This window comes from Castor canadensis, chromosome 16 (assembly GCF_047511655.1).
Source record: "Castor canadensis chromosome 16, mCasCan1.hap1v2, whole genome shotgun sequence".
NCBI lineage: Eukaryota > Metazoa > Chordata > Mammalia > Rodentia > Castoridae > Castor > Castor canadensis.
This window is the reverse complement of record NC_133401.1, coordinates 40,944,087-40,963,065: the sequence shown is the minus strand read 5'-3', so window position 1 is coordinate 40,963,065 and position 18,979 is coordinate 40,944,087. Positions and strand designations below refer to the sequence as shown.

At 50.0% G+C, this 18,979-nt stretch overlaps 1 protein-coding gene and 1 long non-coding RNA gene across 4 annotated transcripts in view; one reads left to right on the top strand and one right to left on the bottom strand.

Moving 5' to 3' along the window:
* LOC141418212 (uncharacterized) overlaps positions 1–13,838 on the top strand; it is a 57,051-nt gene extending 43,213 nt beyond the window's left edge. The window contains exons 1-3 of one of the 2 annotated variants that reach the window (XR_012442891.1): positions 2,687–3,063; positions 8,222–8,389; positions 13,436–13,838. This is a non-coding gene — a long non-coding RNA (uncharacterized lncRNA). Of the gene's footprint in view, positions 1–2,686; positions 3,064–8,221; positions 8,390–13,435 lie in introns of those variants that run through there. The other variant, XR_012442890.1, reaches the window with a different exon arrangement.
* Positions 1–18,979, bottom strand: part of Cplx2 (complexin 2) — an 80,971-nt gene that overhangs the window by 4,406 nt on the left and 57,586 nt on the right. Inside the window, exons 1-3 of one of the 2 annotated variants that reach the window (XM_020171083.2) lie at positions 7,513–7,748; positions 683–801; positions 370–545 (exon numbers count right to left, since the gene is read on the bottom strand). In XM_020171083.2, the coding sequence (XP_020026672.1) occupies positions 370–545; positions 683–713 (207 nt within the window). In that variant the 5' untranslated portion in view covers positions 714–801; positions 7,513–7,748. Of the gene's footprint in view, positions 1–369; positions 546–682; positions 802–7,512; positions 7,749–18,979 lie in introns of those variants that run through there. The other variant, XM_020171082.2, reaches the window with a different exon arrangement.

Genomic DNA, 18,979 nt, shown 5'->3' with positions numbered 1-18,979 from the left:
GGAGTCCTGATTTGTTGCATGGTGCTACCAGACATGCATTAAAAACTGTTTGGCAGAGGGTGACAGTCCCAGACCTCCTGGGACTGATTCCTAATTACAGTAGAATTTTCTCTTAGGTGAAATTTCTGGATTCCATGCATATTTGGCCCCACGAGCTCGGGAAAGAGACTGTGGACCTGTAGCACTTACTATACGCATTATCTTATTTAAGGGAAGGAGGGAGGTGTTTTGGTGACACCCATTTTTTCTGAGGCGGAAGAAGGCTTATAGAGAACGAGGTCTAAGCTGACAGTTGATTGAGATTGGAAGATCTCAATCAGGGGACCGGTTTTGCAGTTTCTTGTCCCCTAGTTTTCCAGGGATGCTAACCTTGTCTCGGATCTGCTGCCGGACCTTTTCGCGCTCCGCCTCCATGCGCGCGTGCTTCGCCTTGCGCTCCTCCTCCTGCTGTCGCAGCGCCTCCTGCCGCTCCTCCTCCTTCTTCTGCGCGTCCGGGTCCTTCTCCTCTTCTCCCCCTAGCATCTTCCCCATGTCCTTGGTGGCCCCTGCGGGAATGCGATGGGGAGGGCAAGGGCAGGATCAGTTGGGGGACCAGGGTTGAAGAGAGAGGCCAGGTGAGCTGAGGTCCCCTCCCACCTGCATCAGGGGTGTGTGATGCAAGGAAAGGTGGCACAAGTCTCACCTCCGAGGGCTTGCTTCATGACGAAGTCCATGCTGCCGGCTCTGGTTAGTGCGCCCTAGTGCACGACTGAATTTGCATGCAGCGCACCTGGCTGGCCCGGCTTGGTGATATGTGCCGACCTGCAAAAGAGGAGTGATGGCCCAGATGAGAGAGGCCTTCCCAAGAAGGATGGTAGTTCAACATATGGCACCCTCACCCAGGTTCCAACCTGGGCACCACCCGGGTCAGATGGGAGAGAAGATGGAAGAGCGCTATTAACTCTATACCTAATTATGTTATTTATCAGCATATATGAGCTGCTGAACAGCTTCTGGCACCCTCCCCCACTTTTTTTGGGCGATTCTGGGATTTGAACTCAGGGCCTTGCACTTGCTAGGCAGGTACTCTAACCACTTGGTCCACTCCTTTAGCCCTATTTTAAAACATGGTTCCTATTTTAAAACCTTCATCTTGACCGCACTGTTCTAATTTGATTGAGGTCAGGAGTATTGCAATGAAACTGAAATTTGGAGTCAGGCAGAGCTGTGTTTTAATGCCACTCTCATTCATTATTTCCCATGTGACCTTTGGCAAACTGCTTAACCTCCATAAGCCCCCAGTTTCCTTCTCTCTGAGTCAGAAATGGCAAAGCTTCCCCTCCCAAGGCTACTGTGGAGAATGGGAAGCAACCAGCCTCAGCCTTGGCTTTGATTTTTTTTAGGCAGCACTAGGGTTTGAACGCAGGGCCTCACACTTGCTAGGCAGGCGCTCCTACTGCTTGAGCCACTCTTCCAGCCCCAGGCTGGGCCTTGGATGAACCCACAAAAGAACTGAGCATGTGCTAAGGGCCTTGGCAAATCTGAGTATGTGAAAAAATGGGTACAGCCAGTGTGGATGGATGTACCCAGACTTACGGAAATTAGACAAATGGAGAAGTAAGTTATTTTTACTGCAGCATATGGGTAAGTTTTGTGGTTTATAGCTTAATATTGATTTTTATTTTGAATTACACATGGGGCATTGGAGACTTTGTTCTTGGGGCTTAGGGACTTTAAAGTACTTAGCACAGGCCTTGGAGGCACTGTGTTAATGTTACCCTTCTGCCCTCCTCCCTAAATCACCAACTTGCTGTTTTTATCATATTTTTTATTGTTTTTTTTTTTTTGTCTCAGAAGATTTTCTCCAAATAAAATCTTAATAGGGATCTCAATATGCAAAATATGTAAAAGTGGAACTATTCCAGTGGTGGTCATGGGTAAGGATAGAGGGCCTGGAGACTACGGCTGGCCCCCCTTTCCACACACACCCCCGCCCCCCGCTTCCCTGAGAGTGCGAACCCTGCTGCTCTAACTCTTAGAGCTGTACTATTTTAAACACTCCGTCTCACTGGTTCTTTAACAGATGAAGACACTGCAAATCTCTTTTCCAATGCGGATAGGGACACCCATGAGCTGTCCACAGTGTGATGTAGCTTGATGGTCAGCTGAAGCCAAGTGTCCTCCCCAGCCTTGAGGTCGTTATGACTTTCTAGGAAGGAAGAGGGGTCCTGGGAAAGGGTGGTAGAGAAGCAAGGCTGGACATCTATCATAACAGAGTTGAGTTCAAGGCCAGTGGTTGTTCCTGGATGGGTTTTCCTCATTTCTTGAGAAATCATATTGCCATTTTTTTTTCATAATATGGAGCCCAAGAGCTTATCTACATGTTCAAACTACCTGATAGGTTGTTTTTGGTAGAGAAAGTCATGCCATAGTAGGGGGAAGAATCTCCAGGGGCTTTTGGCATTAGACACACTGGTTCAAAACCCTAGCCTTAATACTGTCTGTGAGTTCTTGGCAAAGCTTCAGTTTGTTACTTGCAAAGTGTGTGTGTGTGTGTGTGTTGTGTGTGGGGGGGGAGGAGTAAGGCACTTTTGTATTGATGCTTGAAGAAGAAAAGAGAAAGTGCCTAGAACTTCCTCTTATTTACAAGCACTCCATTTAAACCAAAAAGGAGCCGGCTTTCCAGGAAATTCAGGAGAACCCACCCTGCCCCAGAAATCTGAGTTTGAAGCTTGCTCAGCTTAGTCAAGATGTTTTCAATTGATTTAAGACCTTGGGAGAAGACTTCCTTTCTAAGAACAGGAAATGAACAATGTAATAATCAAGTGATTTCAGGAACTCTTGAGTTGCTACTCAGTGTTTACATAGAGCTCAAGGAATTACCAGGTGGTGGAAGATGTAGGACTCTAATTTGAGATGTTTCAAATTGGTAGGCAAGACACCTGCACTTTAATTCCAGCCTCCTGCCTTACTTGCTGCGTGACTCTGTCGAGTGTCACTGGGACCAGATGATGTTACAGGACCTTTTCCCAGCTGCTGCTATTGGAGCAATTCTGCAGCCTTTGAACTGCTGACCTCCCCATGGTACGCGCAAACCCTCTCCCCTTTTGGTTCTGTAATTCAGCTCTTTCCTGCTCCCCCATCTCCCTTCTCTCCTTCCTTTTATCTCCTCCTCCCCTTTCTCTCCCTCTTTCCTTTACTGGCTCCTATTTTCCTTCTGTCCTATATAAACTTGTTCCTAAACCCTTGCCTCTTTTTCTTTCTAATCTCTCCCTTGGGGAACTCATCCATTCTGGGAATTTTCTTGGGCTCTGACACTGAGAACATCTAGATCTGTTTTCCGGGCTCCAGATCCCCACATCCATTCATGGAACATGCATTAACTGACAGCTGCTATGTGCTAGTTGGCATGTTAAGTGCAACATTGAATTCAGAGAGACGAACCTTGACTTCCTACAGATTGCATTCTAAGGTGTTGTCTGTGTGAGTGTGGGTGAGTGCGTGCATGTTGAGAAATGGGCAATAAATAAGTAAAGAAATGCTCTTGTCTTCTCTTGGACACCTTCCCCTGGGTGTTCTGTAGGTGCCACTCACGCTCAACATGCCATTTCTCTATCACCAAACAATCTCCCTCTCTAGACACCTCTGCTTTCGTGCATTCATTCAGCAAACATCAATTACCACAGCTACCCCTCCTCCAGTTTGCAAAGAACATCTATGTGAGGATGGAGTCTTCCCAATGCTCCAGGTAGTTCCTAGGAGCTTCTTGAGTCTATCCCAAAGTCTCACAGCCCCCTCAGCCAGTAAGCAATCTTTTGTTCATTCAGTTAAGATCTTCTAACCAATTCTCCATTTTTCAAGGCTCGGCCTTCCTCACCCTTCTGTCTCAGCAGGTGACTTCTCTCCGTGTCAGGTGTGCAGGGAAAGGGCAGAAGCTCTGGGGTCAAGTGCATCTGGCTCTTTCTAGCTGTGCAATAGGAACTGACCTGAGTTCTTAGGAATGGGTCCTCTCCGTACAACGAAGCCTACACTACCACTTTGAAGGGTTACAAATCATCTCTGGGCTGTGTTTGGCACATGACAGGTGCTCAGCAAATGGTGGCTATTACGAAAATGATAAATGCCAGCTAGTGTGAACTCCTGCAACCTCCCGTCTCCCAGCTCCCCAGGGAGCCCCTCCTTTTGGCTGAAGTCAATCCATGTGCCTGTGCTCTGGATTGTTTCTTGTATCTCCTTCTAAATCCACTCACCATCTTCCTTCTTCACATCTTCTGTGTCCTCTCTATATGTCTCTTTGATTCGCTCCCTTCTCCAGTTCCTTCCCTGAATCTTTTCCTTATAGCATGATGGAGAGGTCCACACTCCTGTGCAGCCCCTTCACCTCCAGAGATCAGCAGCCTCTGGACCACCCCACAACTGCTCTAAGCATAGTCATCAGGAGGTCTCGGAAATGCCAGACCAGGAGTGTTTTCGCAGTTCCCCTCTTCCTCCTCTGTCCCTCTATGGTGTCAGAAGCTGAGGGTGACTCCCTCCCCCCTTATCAGCCTTCTTATGAATTCCATGACACAGCATTCTTGTGGTTTCCATCCTCCTTCTCAGGTAGGTCTTCCCTCTCTCCTTTCCAATAAAACGGACATGTTCTCAAAGCAAACTCTCCCTTCTCCCCCTTTCCACTGCACCTCCTTTTCCCACTGTCACCTTCGGAAATCTCATATTGGTTTAATGCCACAGATTAAATATAAATACACATCCTCTCCCAAACCTATACATTTAACTCTTGCATGATTGTTGTATGCATCACCTCCAATTCAGTTGGTCAAAAATTAATGTCACCCTTGTCTCCCACCCAACCATCTTTTCCAAAGCAGAATAAAGTCTGCTTTGTTCTGAATGCTTCAACTAAAGCCTCTGTGAGTTCTCTATTCACTTACTCACTACATACTTTGAGCACTTACTCTCTGCCAGGCATTGTGGCAGAGAAGGGGATTCCCTTACTTGCTCTATAGCATAGAGTTGGCTGGGGAGGGTAGAAACTGCACGCAGGAATTGGTGAGTATAACTGGGTGGGGTTCAGGAAAAGAGGCTGTAGCTTCTCAGTGCTTCCTGCATCCTCATCGTCCTCTCTCCCTTTGCTGCTGATGCCTTGGTTCAGGGTCTAGAGGTTCTGGATTTGTGCATAACCTAGCTGTCCCTCAGCTCCTATCCACCTTTCCCCATGCTTGTCCGATTAATCTTCCTAAAGGGCAGATCTGCTCATGCAAACATACCCTGAAATGGCTCCCCATGGCCCTGCTAAACCACCCAGAGTCCTTGTGCCGACCTTCAAGTCCTGTACAGTCTAGCAACTGCCTTCTTCGTCTCTCTTTTCCCACCCCCTGCACGTGGCTCTGTTTCAGCCAGACCCCCTCCCCTTGCCCTGAGCATTTGTGCTTGCTATTCCCACTGCCTTAAGACCTTAGTCTCATCTCTGCTGGTTCAAATCCTGGCTCTCCTACTTACTAAGCGACCTTGAGCAGGTGACGCAGTTAACGCCTAATGTCTAAGGCTTGTTGCCAGCATTAAGTGATACAATAAAGTGCTCAGTCCTCTGCCTGACACATAGTAGGTACTCAGTACATTTTAGTTGTCATCATTATCCTCAGCAGCAGTAGTATTCATATTCAAAGATCCCTGTCAAACATCACTGTCCATGAAATTTCCCGGATCTCCTTGACAAGAGCTGATGGTGTCATTCTCTTCCTTTTCCAAGACCCATGGCACTTCCTAGGGCAGTATGGCCTGCTTTAACTCATTCATGCCCTATTTGTCCATGTGGCTGTCCCTTCCTGGTCACTCTGAGCTCTTAGGACAAACCTGTATCTTACTTCTTTCACCTATCCCCAGGATCAACATCAGGTAGACCCTTACAATGTATTTGCTGGGTCGAATTTAATGTGCGTCAACAAGTGTGGGAGTGTACGCGTTCAAAGCATGGATCTCGGAAGTCTAACCCTGGACCTAGCCACCGTGTATGTGTGAGCGTGTGTGTCCATACTTTGCTCTACGCCTGTAGGAGTGGGGAGGTCCGGCGGGTTGGGTGCCATAGAGGATTTTGGCGGGACCGCCAGGAGGCGCTCCTCGGCGGCTCTGCGGAAAGCTTCGGTCTGTCCCTGCGCGGGAAGGGTGGTGGTGGCGGCGAGGAGTGGGGGTGGGGGATGTTGGGCTGGGGGAGGGGTGACAGGGAGGGGGCGGAAGGAAGGGTGCTGCGGTAGCACCTGGTTTCCACGCCTTCAACCCTGGGCAAGTCTTAAGCTTCCCTCCCCGCACCTTCCTAGCCTGTCCCAACACCAAGGCTGCACCATCTGAGCCCCAGGCGATGGCCCCCTCCATTTGACCAGCAGACTCAGGCACCTGCAGTGTTTGTCCTTGTGGCTGTTTTCCTGTCTTTATGACTCAAGTCCGGGCTGTATTCACCACAACTCAACACTCATTTGCTTTTACAAGGGACTGGACGCTAATGGCGGTGGCAGAGATAGGGGGGATGTCCCTCTACCTCCCCTAGCCCCCCTCCCTCCCCGACTCCCCTAGAAGTGAGAAGCACTGGGGAAGGAGAAGGGGCAGCGGAGAACGGGAGAGGTAGGGACCTGTTTTGGCTGAAAAGCGGAAGTGGCGGGGGCTTCCCGTTCCCCCAGCAGAGGAGAGGACCAGAATCCAGGCGTCCCCCTCGGGGCCATCGCGGCGATTCACACACCCCACAGCCCTGTCCCGGAGCTCTCGCTTGGCCACCGAGGGCGCTCCTTCCCCCCAACACACACAGCGTAACCCCAAGACCCAGCCCGATCTCAAACTTTGCTGGAGGAGGGGGCAGAGTGGGTCGGGACGGGAGTCCGTTTCGGATGACCCCCCCCACCCCCGATAGCGAATGCGCGCTCCCCACCCCATGGCTCCTCCAGGGAAGAGGACAAATAGTCCCCTTGGTCCCCACCCCCAATCGACGTTTAGGTCCTCCCTCCACCTTCGTCCGCCGGCTTCCCGCCTCCCTCTGACTCACTCCGGAGCCCGAACTCTACCCCCCCTTGGGGGGCGACTCCCACCTGCAGGGCGAAGAGGGCCGCGCGGGCCCTGGGTTTAACAACCACCCCAAGTGGCTTAGATCGAAGTCCCCCACCCCTAGCCTGCGAGCTCGAAGTTGTGCCCTGGGTTCAGACTTGATTCTCCCGCCGCATTCGCGGCGGTCCCAGCTTCTGCCCGGGGTCTCCCCTTCTAGTTTGCATCTGCTGCGCGGGGTTCCCCCCGCCCGCGCGCTTCCCGGCGCGGGGAGCTGTCCTTTCAGCACCGCGCCAAACGATCGCGCCCGGGAGGGTCCCCGGGGCGGCCGCGCAGTCGCCCATTCCAGCACCCCGGAAGGCTCGGGGAGCTCCCCTCCCCACACACACACCAGCAAAAGCCGCGCTCCCCAGCTTCCCCGGGTGCCCTGTAGCCTCCAGGCGGGAGCCTGGACCCTGTTGCCCACAGCCCGGCTCCACCTTCCCGGCCCGCACGGCCAGCACAGACCTGGCGGTCCCCGCAACCGTCTAAGCCACTGCAGGGCTCCGGCCCGACTCAACCAGGCGGTTCCTTCTGCTATTCCAGCTACCGCCGCCGCCTCGTGCAACTCCGCCAGGCGAGCTGGGGCCGCGGCTGCCGCGGGCGACTGCTGAAAGCGCCCTCCAATCACGCCCCTAAGCCAGGCCCTGACGTGCCACCGCTCCCCTTCCAGATGGGAAATTCAAATCTCTCTCTCTCTCTCTCTCTCTCTCTCTCTCTCTCTCTCTCTCTCTCTCTCTCTCTCTCTCTCTCTCTCTCCTCTCTCTTCTCTCTCTCTCTCTCTCTCCCTCCCTCCCTCCTTCCTCTCTCTCTTCCCCTCTCTCCTTCCGCCTCCCTCTTCTCCCCTCTCCCCCCCCTTCCTCTCCTATTCTTTTTGCTTTTGTCCTCCTCTTCTTCCACCTCCACCTTTCACTGTCCCCCTTGCCACCGCGGACACCCCACCAATCCCCCTGTAGTCAGACATCTCCAAGGGCCACAAGATTGCTGCTCTGGAGGGGGGTGAGGGTGGGACAGAGGTGGAGGAAGGAACTCAAAGGTCCCATCCTTGGGAAAGCCTCTTTGGTTCTGACAGGGAGAATGGGCACACTCCTCTCCCGGCTCCTGGCGGCCCTAGAGGAACCCCTGTTTCAGTCACTCCTCCCTTATATCCATTTGCTTATGTCTTGCCTGTGAGCAGCTCCAAGACGGGACCACCCACTGCCAGATCATCTTTGCAGCCCCTGATAGTGTCACGAGCACTGGAGAAGTATCGGTGTACAGAGTGAGCCAGGCCCTCCTAGAGGGTCAGGAACCCTCTGCTCTGGACTCGGGGAGAAGACTGCTACACGATTGCAGTGGGCCCTAGGTGAGTCACTCAACAATCACCTCTCCATCTGTTATCCTGTGAAGAAGAATGGCTCCTCTGGCAAAGTTATTCTGAAAGACCCTTTCTTTTTCCTTGTGTGCCCAGGGAAGAAAAGGGGCAGCTGTCCCAGCCTTTCCTCCTCTCTGTACACTCATTTTTTCTTTTATTACTCTCTCTTAATAAGCCTCTCCATTGTGCCTGTCATCTCTTGGCTCTCCACTGCTTCCTTTAATCCAGCTGGATGTGTAGGAAAATGGCTTCGGAAAGGAGGGGACTTACACTAGGCCTTTGAGAGATGTGTGAGAGTTTATGCATCAGTCAGGTTGTGTCCGAGCAGGAAGGACTTCTGTTTTGGAAGGGGGTGGCTTCCTTACAGGGAGGCAGCTGCATGAGCCACCAAAGGACAAGGGAGGGACAGGGGTGTCATTTTGTGACAATAAGGGGGAACTATTCCTTTGTATGTAATCACAGCAGAGGCCTCCATGTGGGGGGCCTCCACAAGCCAGAAGCCATCGGTGGACCCACCCTCCTCTCCTAGAGAGAGAACCTTCTGAAGCTCATTCCTGTTTTCTCCTTCCAGACTGGGGGGCTTTTACAGCTGAGTCCTCTGTGTAGCACCGTATTGGGGCATCAGCATGCTGATTCTTTATTTCCTAGGCAGACACTAAGCGAGGTGGGGGGGAGGAAGGAAGAGGGTGCTGTTTGATTAGAGTGACTTAGACTCTCCACTAATGCCTGAGGACAATTCTGGGCAGAAAGATCTGACATCCTGTCATTTCAAGAGCCTCAGTCCTCTGTTCCTCTTTGCTTCATGTTCTTCAACAACCTGCTCACTAAATGGGACCTGGCTGGCAGCAGTCAGGCTACAATTGGGGTTTTTCCACAATTGGTATTGCCTTTGACATAGACATTGACTAAGCTGGGCTAAAAACTCAGCTTAGGCTTCAAAAAATACTGAGCTCAATTCTGGGTACCATATTTTAAGCTCGAGGATGTTAAGTATGAGAAGAGGGTGACTTGGAGGTGGCTGTCTGGAAATCTGGTCAAGTGAGGGAAGTTGAGGAGTTGAGGATGTCTCACCTGAGGAGGGAACACAGAGGGGGCATTAATGCCTGAAGTTCTGGTGAATCTTGCTTAATTTATAATTGTAGGACTTGGTTTGGTGATTGGCAGAGTAGGTGCTAAGGAAATGCCCTTCGGATGGCTAAAAACCACTGTAAGGGAAGACAAATGCTACTGCTTTTCACTATTGCTGGGGATGGAGTTAGGGCAGTGAGGGAAGGAAAGGAGGCAGAGCTCTAGAGGAAGGACCAGCTATCAGTTGGAGCTGTCCATCCATAGCTATGCTGTTCCATGTGGTCATGAGTTCTCCATTCATGGAAAATGGCTGGTGGATGAGAGGACTATCCAGGTGATATCTACAGTAACCTTTGAACCCAAGCTTTTATGAATCTTAAAAAACCCCAAAAACCCTGCATGATCTGACCATGAACTGTGCCTAGCTGTAGAAAATCTTATTGGTGAGAACAAACACAGTTCAGTCAAGTTTTGTTGACTTTTCATCCTGTTGAACTGTTTGGGGTAAATCCTCACATTTTACTCACAGATTCTCCCCATGGACCAAAGGTGGTGCAGAAATGAACACTTCCTCTCTGTCCAGTTACCACCCTGGACATAGTTCTTAACTACTCTGTTATTATGGAGGAAAAGTTGCTAGGTGGTATAAGCAACTCCTAATGAGTACAGCACTCTTAGTTGAAGCAATAATCTGAGCTTCCATTATGTCTTAGGTGCTAACTCTGGTTCTTTATAGAAGTTACGTTTTCTCAGTTAATTTACACAAACCCTGATTTTGAAGATAGAGAAGTCAAAGCCCAGGGCAGAGAAAGTAAGTCTTGGGCAAAGCCAGGATTCTAGCTCAGCCCTGCACTGAGCTCATGGTCCTTTACATCATGTTGGGCTGCTTCTCTTCTGACACATCCCCGAGTCTATGGAAATGGAACTTTTGCTCTGCAGATATATTTTTTTACATTGACATTTATAGGCATCCTTGTTCTACACACACACACACACACACACACACACACACACACACTGCTGTGTGACATGAGAGCAGGGTCTTCACGTCATGCAGTTGCCAGCACTTCCTTTATCTCTGGCATTTCTAATCCAGCCTGCTGTGAATGAGTGTGTGAAAGTGCAAACAGGCTCAGCCTCTGGTCCTTGCAGAGCTTGCTCTGTGGACAGCTGCTAAGTGCCATCCAGTAAAACACGGATATGGATGAGCTTAAGGTGTCTTATCCTGTCAGGTACTGAATTTCTACTTTTATTTATGAGCTCTGGGAGCAGGGGCAGGGGGGCAGATTTAAACAGATTCACAAAATGATACATACATGTCTTGAATGTTCACTAGGAAGCCAATTAAGACAGCTAATGTTAGCATTTTGTGCGAGGCTCGAGGAACAGTGTGTGAAGAATGACAACTGTCACAGACTGTAAATGTGGCCATCAGTGAGAATAGCGCTTGTCCAAAGGTCAGCCCACTGCTTCCCTGCAACTGCCTCTGCCCCTAGGGCTCCCTGGGATGCCCTGCAGGAGCTGGGGAGGTGGCTAGGATCTGATCTTATCTGGGGCTGCTGGTCCTGACCTCCGAGGTGTGGGTGGCTGCAGGGAGGATTACAGCACATCCTGCCATTCTAGCTTGAGCCTGGAAGGGCAGAGTTGGCCTTGGTTTGAGAGGGTGGCCAGGTGCCAGGCAGGAACAGAACTGTGGGGGTGGGGCACAGAGAAGGGCTCTAGGCCACCTTGCTCATCTGATGAGTGCCTTCTCTTTTGTCACCCACAATGGCTAGGGTGCTATTACCGTGAGGGTGTGGCATGAGGCTCCCAGTCTGCTTTCTTCAATCTGGAATGACACGGGGTGCAGGCAAGCCCACCAGTGTGCTCTACTGCATTTGTGTGTGTGCACGCCAGCCATGCAGCACCATGTGGAGTGACATAGGCACTTAGGCAGGTGTGGGTCTGTCACCATGGGACTCTCAGTGTGTGGTGCTGAATTCCTCCTGAGGTGAACTGATGTGATGGTGTACACTGCACAACCACAGGGCCCATTTACATAGACTGGGCTAGATACAAAGATTCTGGGATATGTCACTATTTCTGAGTAATGGGGTATATCTAAATGTTGCTGTCAACTAAGGATGACCCAGGAGAGGGAGCTACCATGGGTATGAAATGGTGTGGTCCTGTGTCACCATCAACAGGCAAGGGTGTACCCTTGTGTCACCGTGGACTGGCACACATGTCACTGTCCTTGTGTGGGCCAGCAGAGGTGTGTGGGTGTATATATGTGTAGCCAGGAATATGCTACCACTGCTGTGCAGGCATGCAGACAAAATGGAAATCACTGTATGTGACCAGCCCCCACTATGTCATTCTTCTCTTACCAGAGAGACCAAGAGCCTGCTGGCTCCTGTTCCATGTGGGAAGCTGCAGGAGTCCTAGGACCTTCCATTCTGCACTTTCATTTCTCAGAAAGAAGGTCCCAAAGTCAACACCTGAACCCTGACTCACTGCTGTGGAAATCCCTGGGGAGCCCTCCTCTATCCCAGAGCCCATTCTCCACTCAGAGCTCCTCCCTTACTGGTACCGCCTACCAGCTCCTCGGAAGTCCTGTGTGCTCTTTGTGCCACCCCACCTCCCAGATCCAGGCACTCATTAGCATGTCAACACAGTCCTCTTCCAGCCCACACAGTGTACCCTGGGTGTCCCCCACACTAACTTTCTCTCCTCTGGAGTTTTCCTGAAACCTGGCATTTTCATGCCTGCACACCAGTCTGCAGTACCCTGCCATCCACCAAAGGTGGGTGTTTTGGTGATACATCTTCTTCCTCTCACCTCTGGTTCTTTCCCTTCCTCCATCCTCTGTCCTCCTAACACTTGCTGACACAGTCGGAAGTCCTGTCCATCAGGAGCTGTCTTTGAGCATGTCTGCTCAAGTCCTTCACTCCCTAGCTCTGGACTCCTCAGCACAATGGGTACCGCATGAGTTTGCTGGCTCCCCTACCTGAGTGACCCTCCACCCCGAGACTCTTGGTGACTCTTCCCCTCCTCTGTGAAACCATGCACAGGGAGATAGGCTTGGCACCTTAGAAGGCTCTCTTTAGGCACATGGAAACAGAGTTGCAGAAAACTAGAATCATAAGCAAAAGGCCATTTTAGAATCACATTAGAATCATCGAATTACAGGCTTCCTTTAGTGCCTTATGTCAGAGCGGCCCACTCCCACTCAGAACTACTGGAGGAGAGGACATGTTAAAAAAATTGCAGATTCAGCTGGCGAAGTGGTGCACCCCTATAGTCCTAGCACTGGGGAGGCTGAGGCATGACGATCTCAAGTTCAAGTCCAGCCTGGGCTACATAGTGAGATCCTGTCTTAAAAACAAACAACAACAAACACCACAGGGCTGGTGGAGTGGTTCAAGTCCTAGCATGACTGCCTAGCAAACTCGAGGCCCTGAGTTCAAACCCCATTACTTCCAAAAACATCAAAAGTCTATGATTAGCTCTGTCTACCCTCACAGGAGCAGATGTGCTTTAATTAATCAATTCATCCATGATTAGTTAGGGGTGGTAGAATGGTTTAAGTGGAGCTCCTGCTTGGCAAGCATGAGGCCCTGAGTTCAACCCCCAGTACCACCAAAACACAAAAATGAAGCAAAACAAAGATTGCAGATTCTTGAACCTCATTCCACATGGAGCAAGCCAAAGTCTCTGCACTGGGAATGAGGAGTTCCTTCTTTTATTGACTCTCCAGGTAGAGCTCCAGGTCAGGAGGATAGCAGTTTGAAGCCAGTCCTGGGCAAATAGTTCAAGAGACCCTATCTTGGAAGGACTGGAAGTATGGCTCAAGTAGTAGAGCACCTGCCTAGCAAGTGTGAGGCTCTGAGTTCAAGTCCCAATACTGCCAAAAAAAAAAAAGCATCTCAATGTCTAGAATTGTGGAGTTGGAAGTGACCCTAAAGTGTGATTTTGTTCTCATTCTAGGAGGAATTTTCATCTTCCAGCCTCTCTGCTCCATTTGGCATGGAAGGCCTTTTCTTCTGCCCCTGCCCCTTGGAGAGCTGTCACCATGGTGTCGCTACATTTGTGAAGATAGAGGCTCCTTCCATGTTGGTGCAAAGGCAGCCAGCAGAGTCCTGAGCGCACAGAGCCAGCGAGCCGGAAATGACTTCCCTTTTCTATTTAGGACCGGCACACCCTGGCCCACAAGACAGATCTGATCTTTGATAAAAATGAATTCAAGAGGGTATTATTGGTGTTTTACTAAAGCAGGGATATTGAGAACACAAACAAGCTAATAAGCTATTCACAAGTTCATGGGGCCTTTGGTCAAGGAAATGAAAGAGAGTGCCAGAGACAGAAGAATGACATTTTGGAGATTGATAGGGGTTGGGAGGGAAGAGAGAGAGAGAGAGAGACAGAGACACACATACACAGAAAGAGAGAGAGAGTGAGAGAAACAAAGACAGAGACAGAGAAGGAGACAAAGACAGAGAGAGAGGCACACACATGACAGAGAGAGAGAGAGAGAGAGAGAATATGTTTAGAGGAAAGGAATATGATGGAGGGCAATCAACTAGGCATGCATTAAAAACTGTACTAAAAAGTCTATCTTTTGTTCATCCAGCAGAGATGGAAAACAGAATGAGGTAGGAAGTTTCTCGAGGTCACACAGCATCTAAGTCCTAGGTAAGTTCTTTCTTAGGCACAACTCAGCATCAGCTTCATGTTTCCTAAGACCTTTATCAAGCCAAAGTGTCATCCCTGTAAGACATGTGACAACCCTGTGTGATAGTATTTTTCACGTACTTAGTCATATATTGACCATGTATGAAGGGCCTATGACACACCAGGACTCTCCCACGCAGACAAAGGTGTAAGAAACTTTGAAGTTTCTCTTCCTGTCTGCTGCGCAGAGATGCAAATAATCCATTGAGAGATAACACATGCACCAATTCACACTCTCGGGAGCCTTTTAGATCCAAGACTCTCAGAAACCAGTGAGTGAGCGGGGGGAGAGATGCCCGCAAACAGTCCACAGTACAGCAGCCAGTGCTGCCCCAGTGAGGAGAGAGCTCTGAGGAGGAGAATCAAACACACACAGCTTGCAAGCAGATGGAACTGGGAGTTTCAAGCAGGGAAAGGGTTGGGCAGCTGGCATTCATTCCCGATGCATGAAGGCTCTGGGGCCATCTATGTCACCTTGGAGGTCTCCTGGAGGAGGCATTGACGGGTGGCATGGAGTGATGTGCAGTTAGATGCCAGTAGCCCCTGCCCCTTCCTGCAGGGCATGTGACTTTTCTCAGTTTCCTTATCAGTGCAACATGCTCTTTTCCCTCCAACAACCCAGCAGCAGGCAGCAACTCCTGGCATTTGGGACTGGGTGACCATTAGAAAAACCTCCTTTGATGACCTCCTTGACCAAAAAACTCTTCCTTTTAATTTCCCAAAATTTGTCTAAGTTAGAATGAGAAAGGAAAAAATTTAAAGCTTAGAGGAAAATGGAGGAGATCTTTTTTATTATTTTTACTTCTCCACCCCCCCCCAATTTTTTTTTGGCTTCCTCCTTCCTCTCCCACAGGGGACTGGTTCCCAAATGGAGCCACCTGAGCAGGAAGTCCAGGAAGGCTCAGACTTCAGGCTCAAGAACAGGAGGAATTTTCCACCCACAAATCTAAAAATGGCTGTTCTATGCTACTCACCCTCCAGTTGTTTCTTTCTGGCACAAAAACAAAATAAAACCAACCCCCCTTTTTAGTTGGCAAGCAAAGGTTGGAGTGGTCTTAGGAAGATGAAGCCAGCGAAAGCTTAGAAGAGGGGCTGTAAAGGAAGGAGTTTTATTCTCTGAGCCTCTCACTTGGGTAGGTGATTCATAATCTTTATCTGATTTAATCCCCACTCCTGCATCCTCCTTACACTAAATGCTATTACCTCCACTTTATATTCAGTCAGGGATATTCGGATTCAAAGGGCTAAGCCCCTTGTTCAGGGAAACATCTAGAAGCATCAGCATTTGAAGGTGGTGTGTCTGTACAGGTGCCACCTTTCCCGAGGGGCATGGGTGGGTTTCTGGAAGCCACGCCTTGCTCTGAAGCTTCAGGGCAACTGGTCCAAGTTTGGGTGACTCTGCTAGGACATCCTATATGAGGAGCTTGCCATGAACTGGTCACTAATGGGGCTGGGTATTTCAGGCCTGAAGATTATCACAAATGATGGGGTGCTGGTCAAGGCCCCAGAAGGTTGCCTTAGGATTCTGTAAGAAATTCTTGCTGGCGGTCTTCACTGTCTTCTGCTCAGTTTGGCTCAGCCTTCCTCTCACCAGCAGCCTCTAACCATCATTCCTGCCTCTGCTCTTGCCTGCTAATTTATTCTCTGTAGAAGAATCCTGGCTTTCTAGAACATACGTCTGAATGCATCGCTTTTCTTAAACACACAGGGGCCACAGCTTAGTTTACCACCCAGCACCAGCTCCTCCCTCCTGGGACATGGGCTTTGGTGGTGGCCATAAGTGTACAGTCCTCCCTCAGCATACATGGGCGGTGTTTCCAGGACCCTGGCAGGATGCACCCCCCCAACCCCGCCAAGCATCCTTGGATGCTTGAGTTCCTATAGAAAACGGTGTAGAATTTGCATGTAACCTCTGTGTGTGTGTGTGTGTGTGTGTGTGTGTGTGTGTGTGTGTGTGTGTGTTGGGGAGCAGGGTGGGATGCGCTGATTGGCTTAGGTCAGGCCATGTGATCCAAATGAGTCCCAACCAGCTCTGCGAATCCACAGGTTCCACATCTGTGAAATTAAACAACCGCAAATCTAAAATATTTGAAGAACAGTTGTTTCCATACTGATCATGGATGAACTTTTTCCTTATCATCATCCCCTAAACAATTATTTATACAGCCTTTACACCGGACTAGGTACAAGTCGTCATCTTGAGATGATTGAAGGTACAAGGGAGGATGGCACACACCACACCGTTTTGTATGAGGGACTTGAGTATTCTCTGATTTTGGTGTTCTCGAGCCAATCCCTGCCCTGTGAGGACCAAGGGGTGACTCTTCGGGTCCTGGGGTTCAATGGGAAAAACACTATACAGGTGTCTGTTTCCTTGTTGGCAAATTGGACACTGTTCAGTCCAGCACACACAGGGGCAGGGGAGTGCCAAAAGGAGACAGGGCGATGGCGGCCTCTGGTCTCAGGGCTCAGCGTCCAGGCCCTCAGGAAGTGGTTGATAACGGATAAGGAGCATCCCAGACACCCCCGTGGTGTGATGTCACTCAGGACTCTTCCAGAACCTCTTTGTTAGTGCTTTATTCTCCATTTCCAGACTACTCCTCCCATGGGGTTAGGGTCATAGTTATATAAATGGCATTTTTGTGTGTGCAACACTCACCTCTTCCGATGGGAGCTGAACAAAGCTGCACAGTCTTTAATGCCTCTGGCTGCTCGGTCCTGCCTCGGTGAGGCACAGTGGCAGGAAGTGCAAATGCTCCCTTGGCTGACTTTGATCAAGGCTCCCCCTGCCTTGGGCTCTCCAGTCTTTGCTCCGTTCCCTCCACAGGCCTGCTGCTGGCCCTTTGATCATCTCTGTGTCTTTCCACTGGGTCTTATCTGGCTCCATTAAGACAGTGAAGCCTCATCCTGCTCATGTCACTCCCGTGCTCAAAAGCCTTCGATGACTCACCAGTGCCTCAGCATCAAGTCCAAATCCACAGGGCCTCTCTCAGTCTGACTTCTGCCTCCTTTCCTAGCCTGTTGACCACTCTTCTCCCAAACACTATACCCTCTGGTGTTTGATTTGTTCCTTTCTTAATTTACACATCTGCTTGTCTACCCCCACTGGATGTAAGCTGCCCGAGGGCACGGACCATATCCTGCTTATCCCTGAGTCCCCAGCTCTCTGAAACCCAAGGTCCTCTGATTGCAGATTGTCAACAACTATTTCCAGAACGCAGGAAGTACATGCACGACGTTGCTGCACCTGCTAGGGATTGAAATGGCTTGGTTCATAGACCTTGAGGTTCCCATCTCAGGGCTGGGACTTGCAGACCTGCATCCTTCAATGGGCCACAGATCACAGCAGTCGCTCTGGTATCCATGTTTCAATCTTGCACTTCCCTCTCCTGGAGCTATTTTGCATTTCTCAGTCCACACACAAAACCTCATGGGCCCCTTCCATGCTTAGGGGCCATCGTAGTGGCATTTTGTCACTGGGTTGATCTTGGTATCATGTGCTGTGGTGACCTGTTCAGTGGGGTATCCACTCCTCCAGGCTTAGTCTTTATGATCTGGGTGGGACTTACTCTCTGCTTTGCTTCTTGGGTGGACATTAGATCCAGAACCAGCTAATCAGAGCCCTGGGGAGTCACCTGACCACAGTGATTGGCTCTGGGAAGATACAACCTAAGCCAATGAGAGATAGCCCTGGGACTTTAGCTGACAACAACGGGAAATAGATGACTCCGTGGGTAGAACATGGGCCTGAGCACCTGGTGATTTTGCCACCTCAGGTAGAGCCGGCCTGAGGGTGATGCCAACACAGAGGAGCCCAGAGCTGAGTCAAGGGTACAATTTGTTCCTACGAAACAAATCTCTGATGGCCAGTGACAGTGTTTCAGGATCCAGATCCCTTTTGGCCTCATCAGTTCATGAAATTTTCACTTACATGAGCCAGTAAAATGGGGCCGTCCTATTTACGTTGCTTTGCGTTAAGTTTCTGTCTTGGTCACCTGGAGGACAGCTGCTAGAATCTGTAACTTTGAGCTGTGTGTCTCCTCCTTCAGAACACGTCCAGTGAGGCAGGCCCTGATCTCAGGAGGACCTGCCATATAATATCTCTACATTCCAGGAAGTTGATTATCCTTGGTCACGAAGCTGCCACCTCCTCACTACTGTAGCCTGGTCCCATGGTCATGTTGACTGAAGTTCCAGAAAGAGCTTGCTTTATGGGTCCTTCCTCAGGCTTAGTCAAAGTGGGAACGTCATACCCACAAATCCCAGTCCATATAACCACATCTCCTCAAAAATGCACGTATTTTTTGCCAAGAGCTCTGCAATTTCACCCTTGAGTGAATGGCATCGTTGGGCAGGTGCCATTCATTCCTGGCGATTTGTCTGTGTCTAATTTGTCAGTTGGACTGGGAACATTTGCTTTTAAGAACAGTGCCTTTGGTGCCCCTACTTCCAAAAGACAATTTGGGAGCAGGAATCTCCCCAAGGTCCTCGTCAGTGGAGGCTGAGATGGAGGCTTCCTCAGATCTTCTGGGCAACCCTGTTTCCAGCTCTGAGCTCTCCTCCGTGGTTGTGATCATCAAGCATCCTGCCGGCTCTTTATCTGACCTCTTTTCCATTTGATGCATTTGAAAGACTTATTCCTGGCTGTATTGCCCTTCCCAAGGTGACTTTCAGAATATCTCTGGACTGCATAATTTCAATGCCTTCCTGCCCCAAGCAGGCCTCTTGATCCCAAGTCATCACTTTTTAAAAGGTTGTCTAAAGATGCCTTTTCCTTTCAATAGCCTCGCATACATCTCT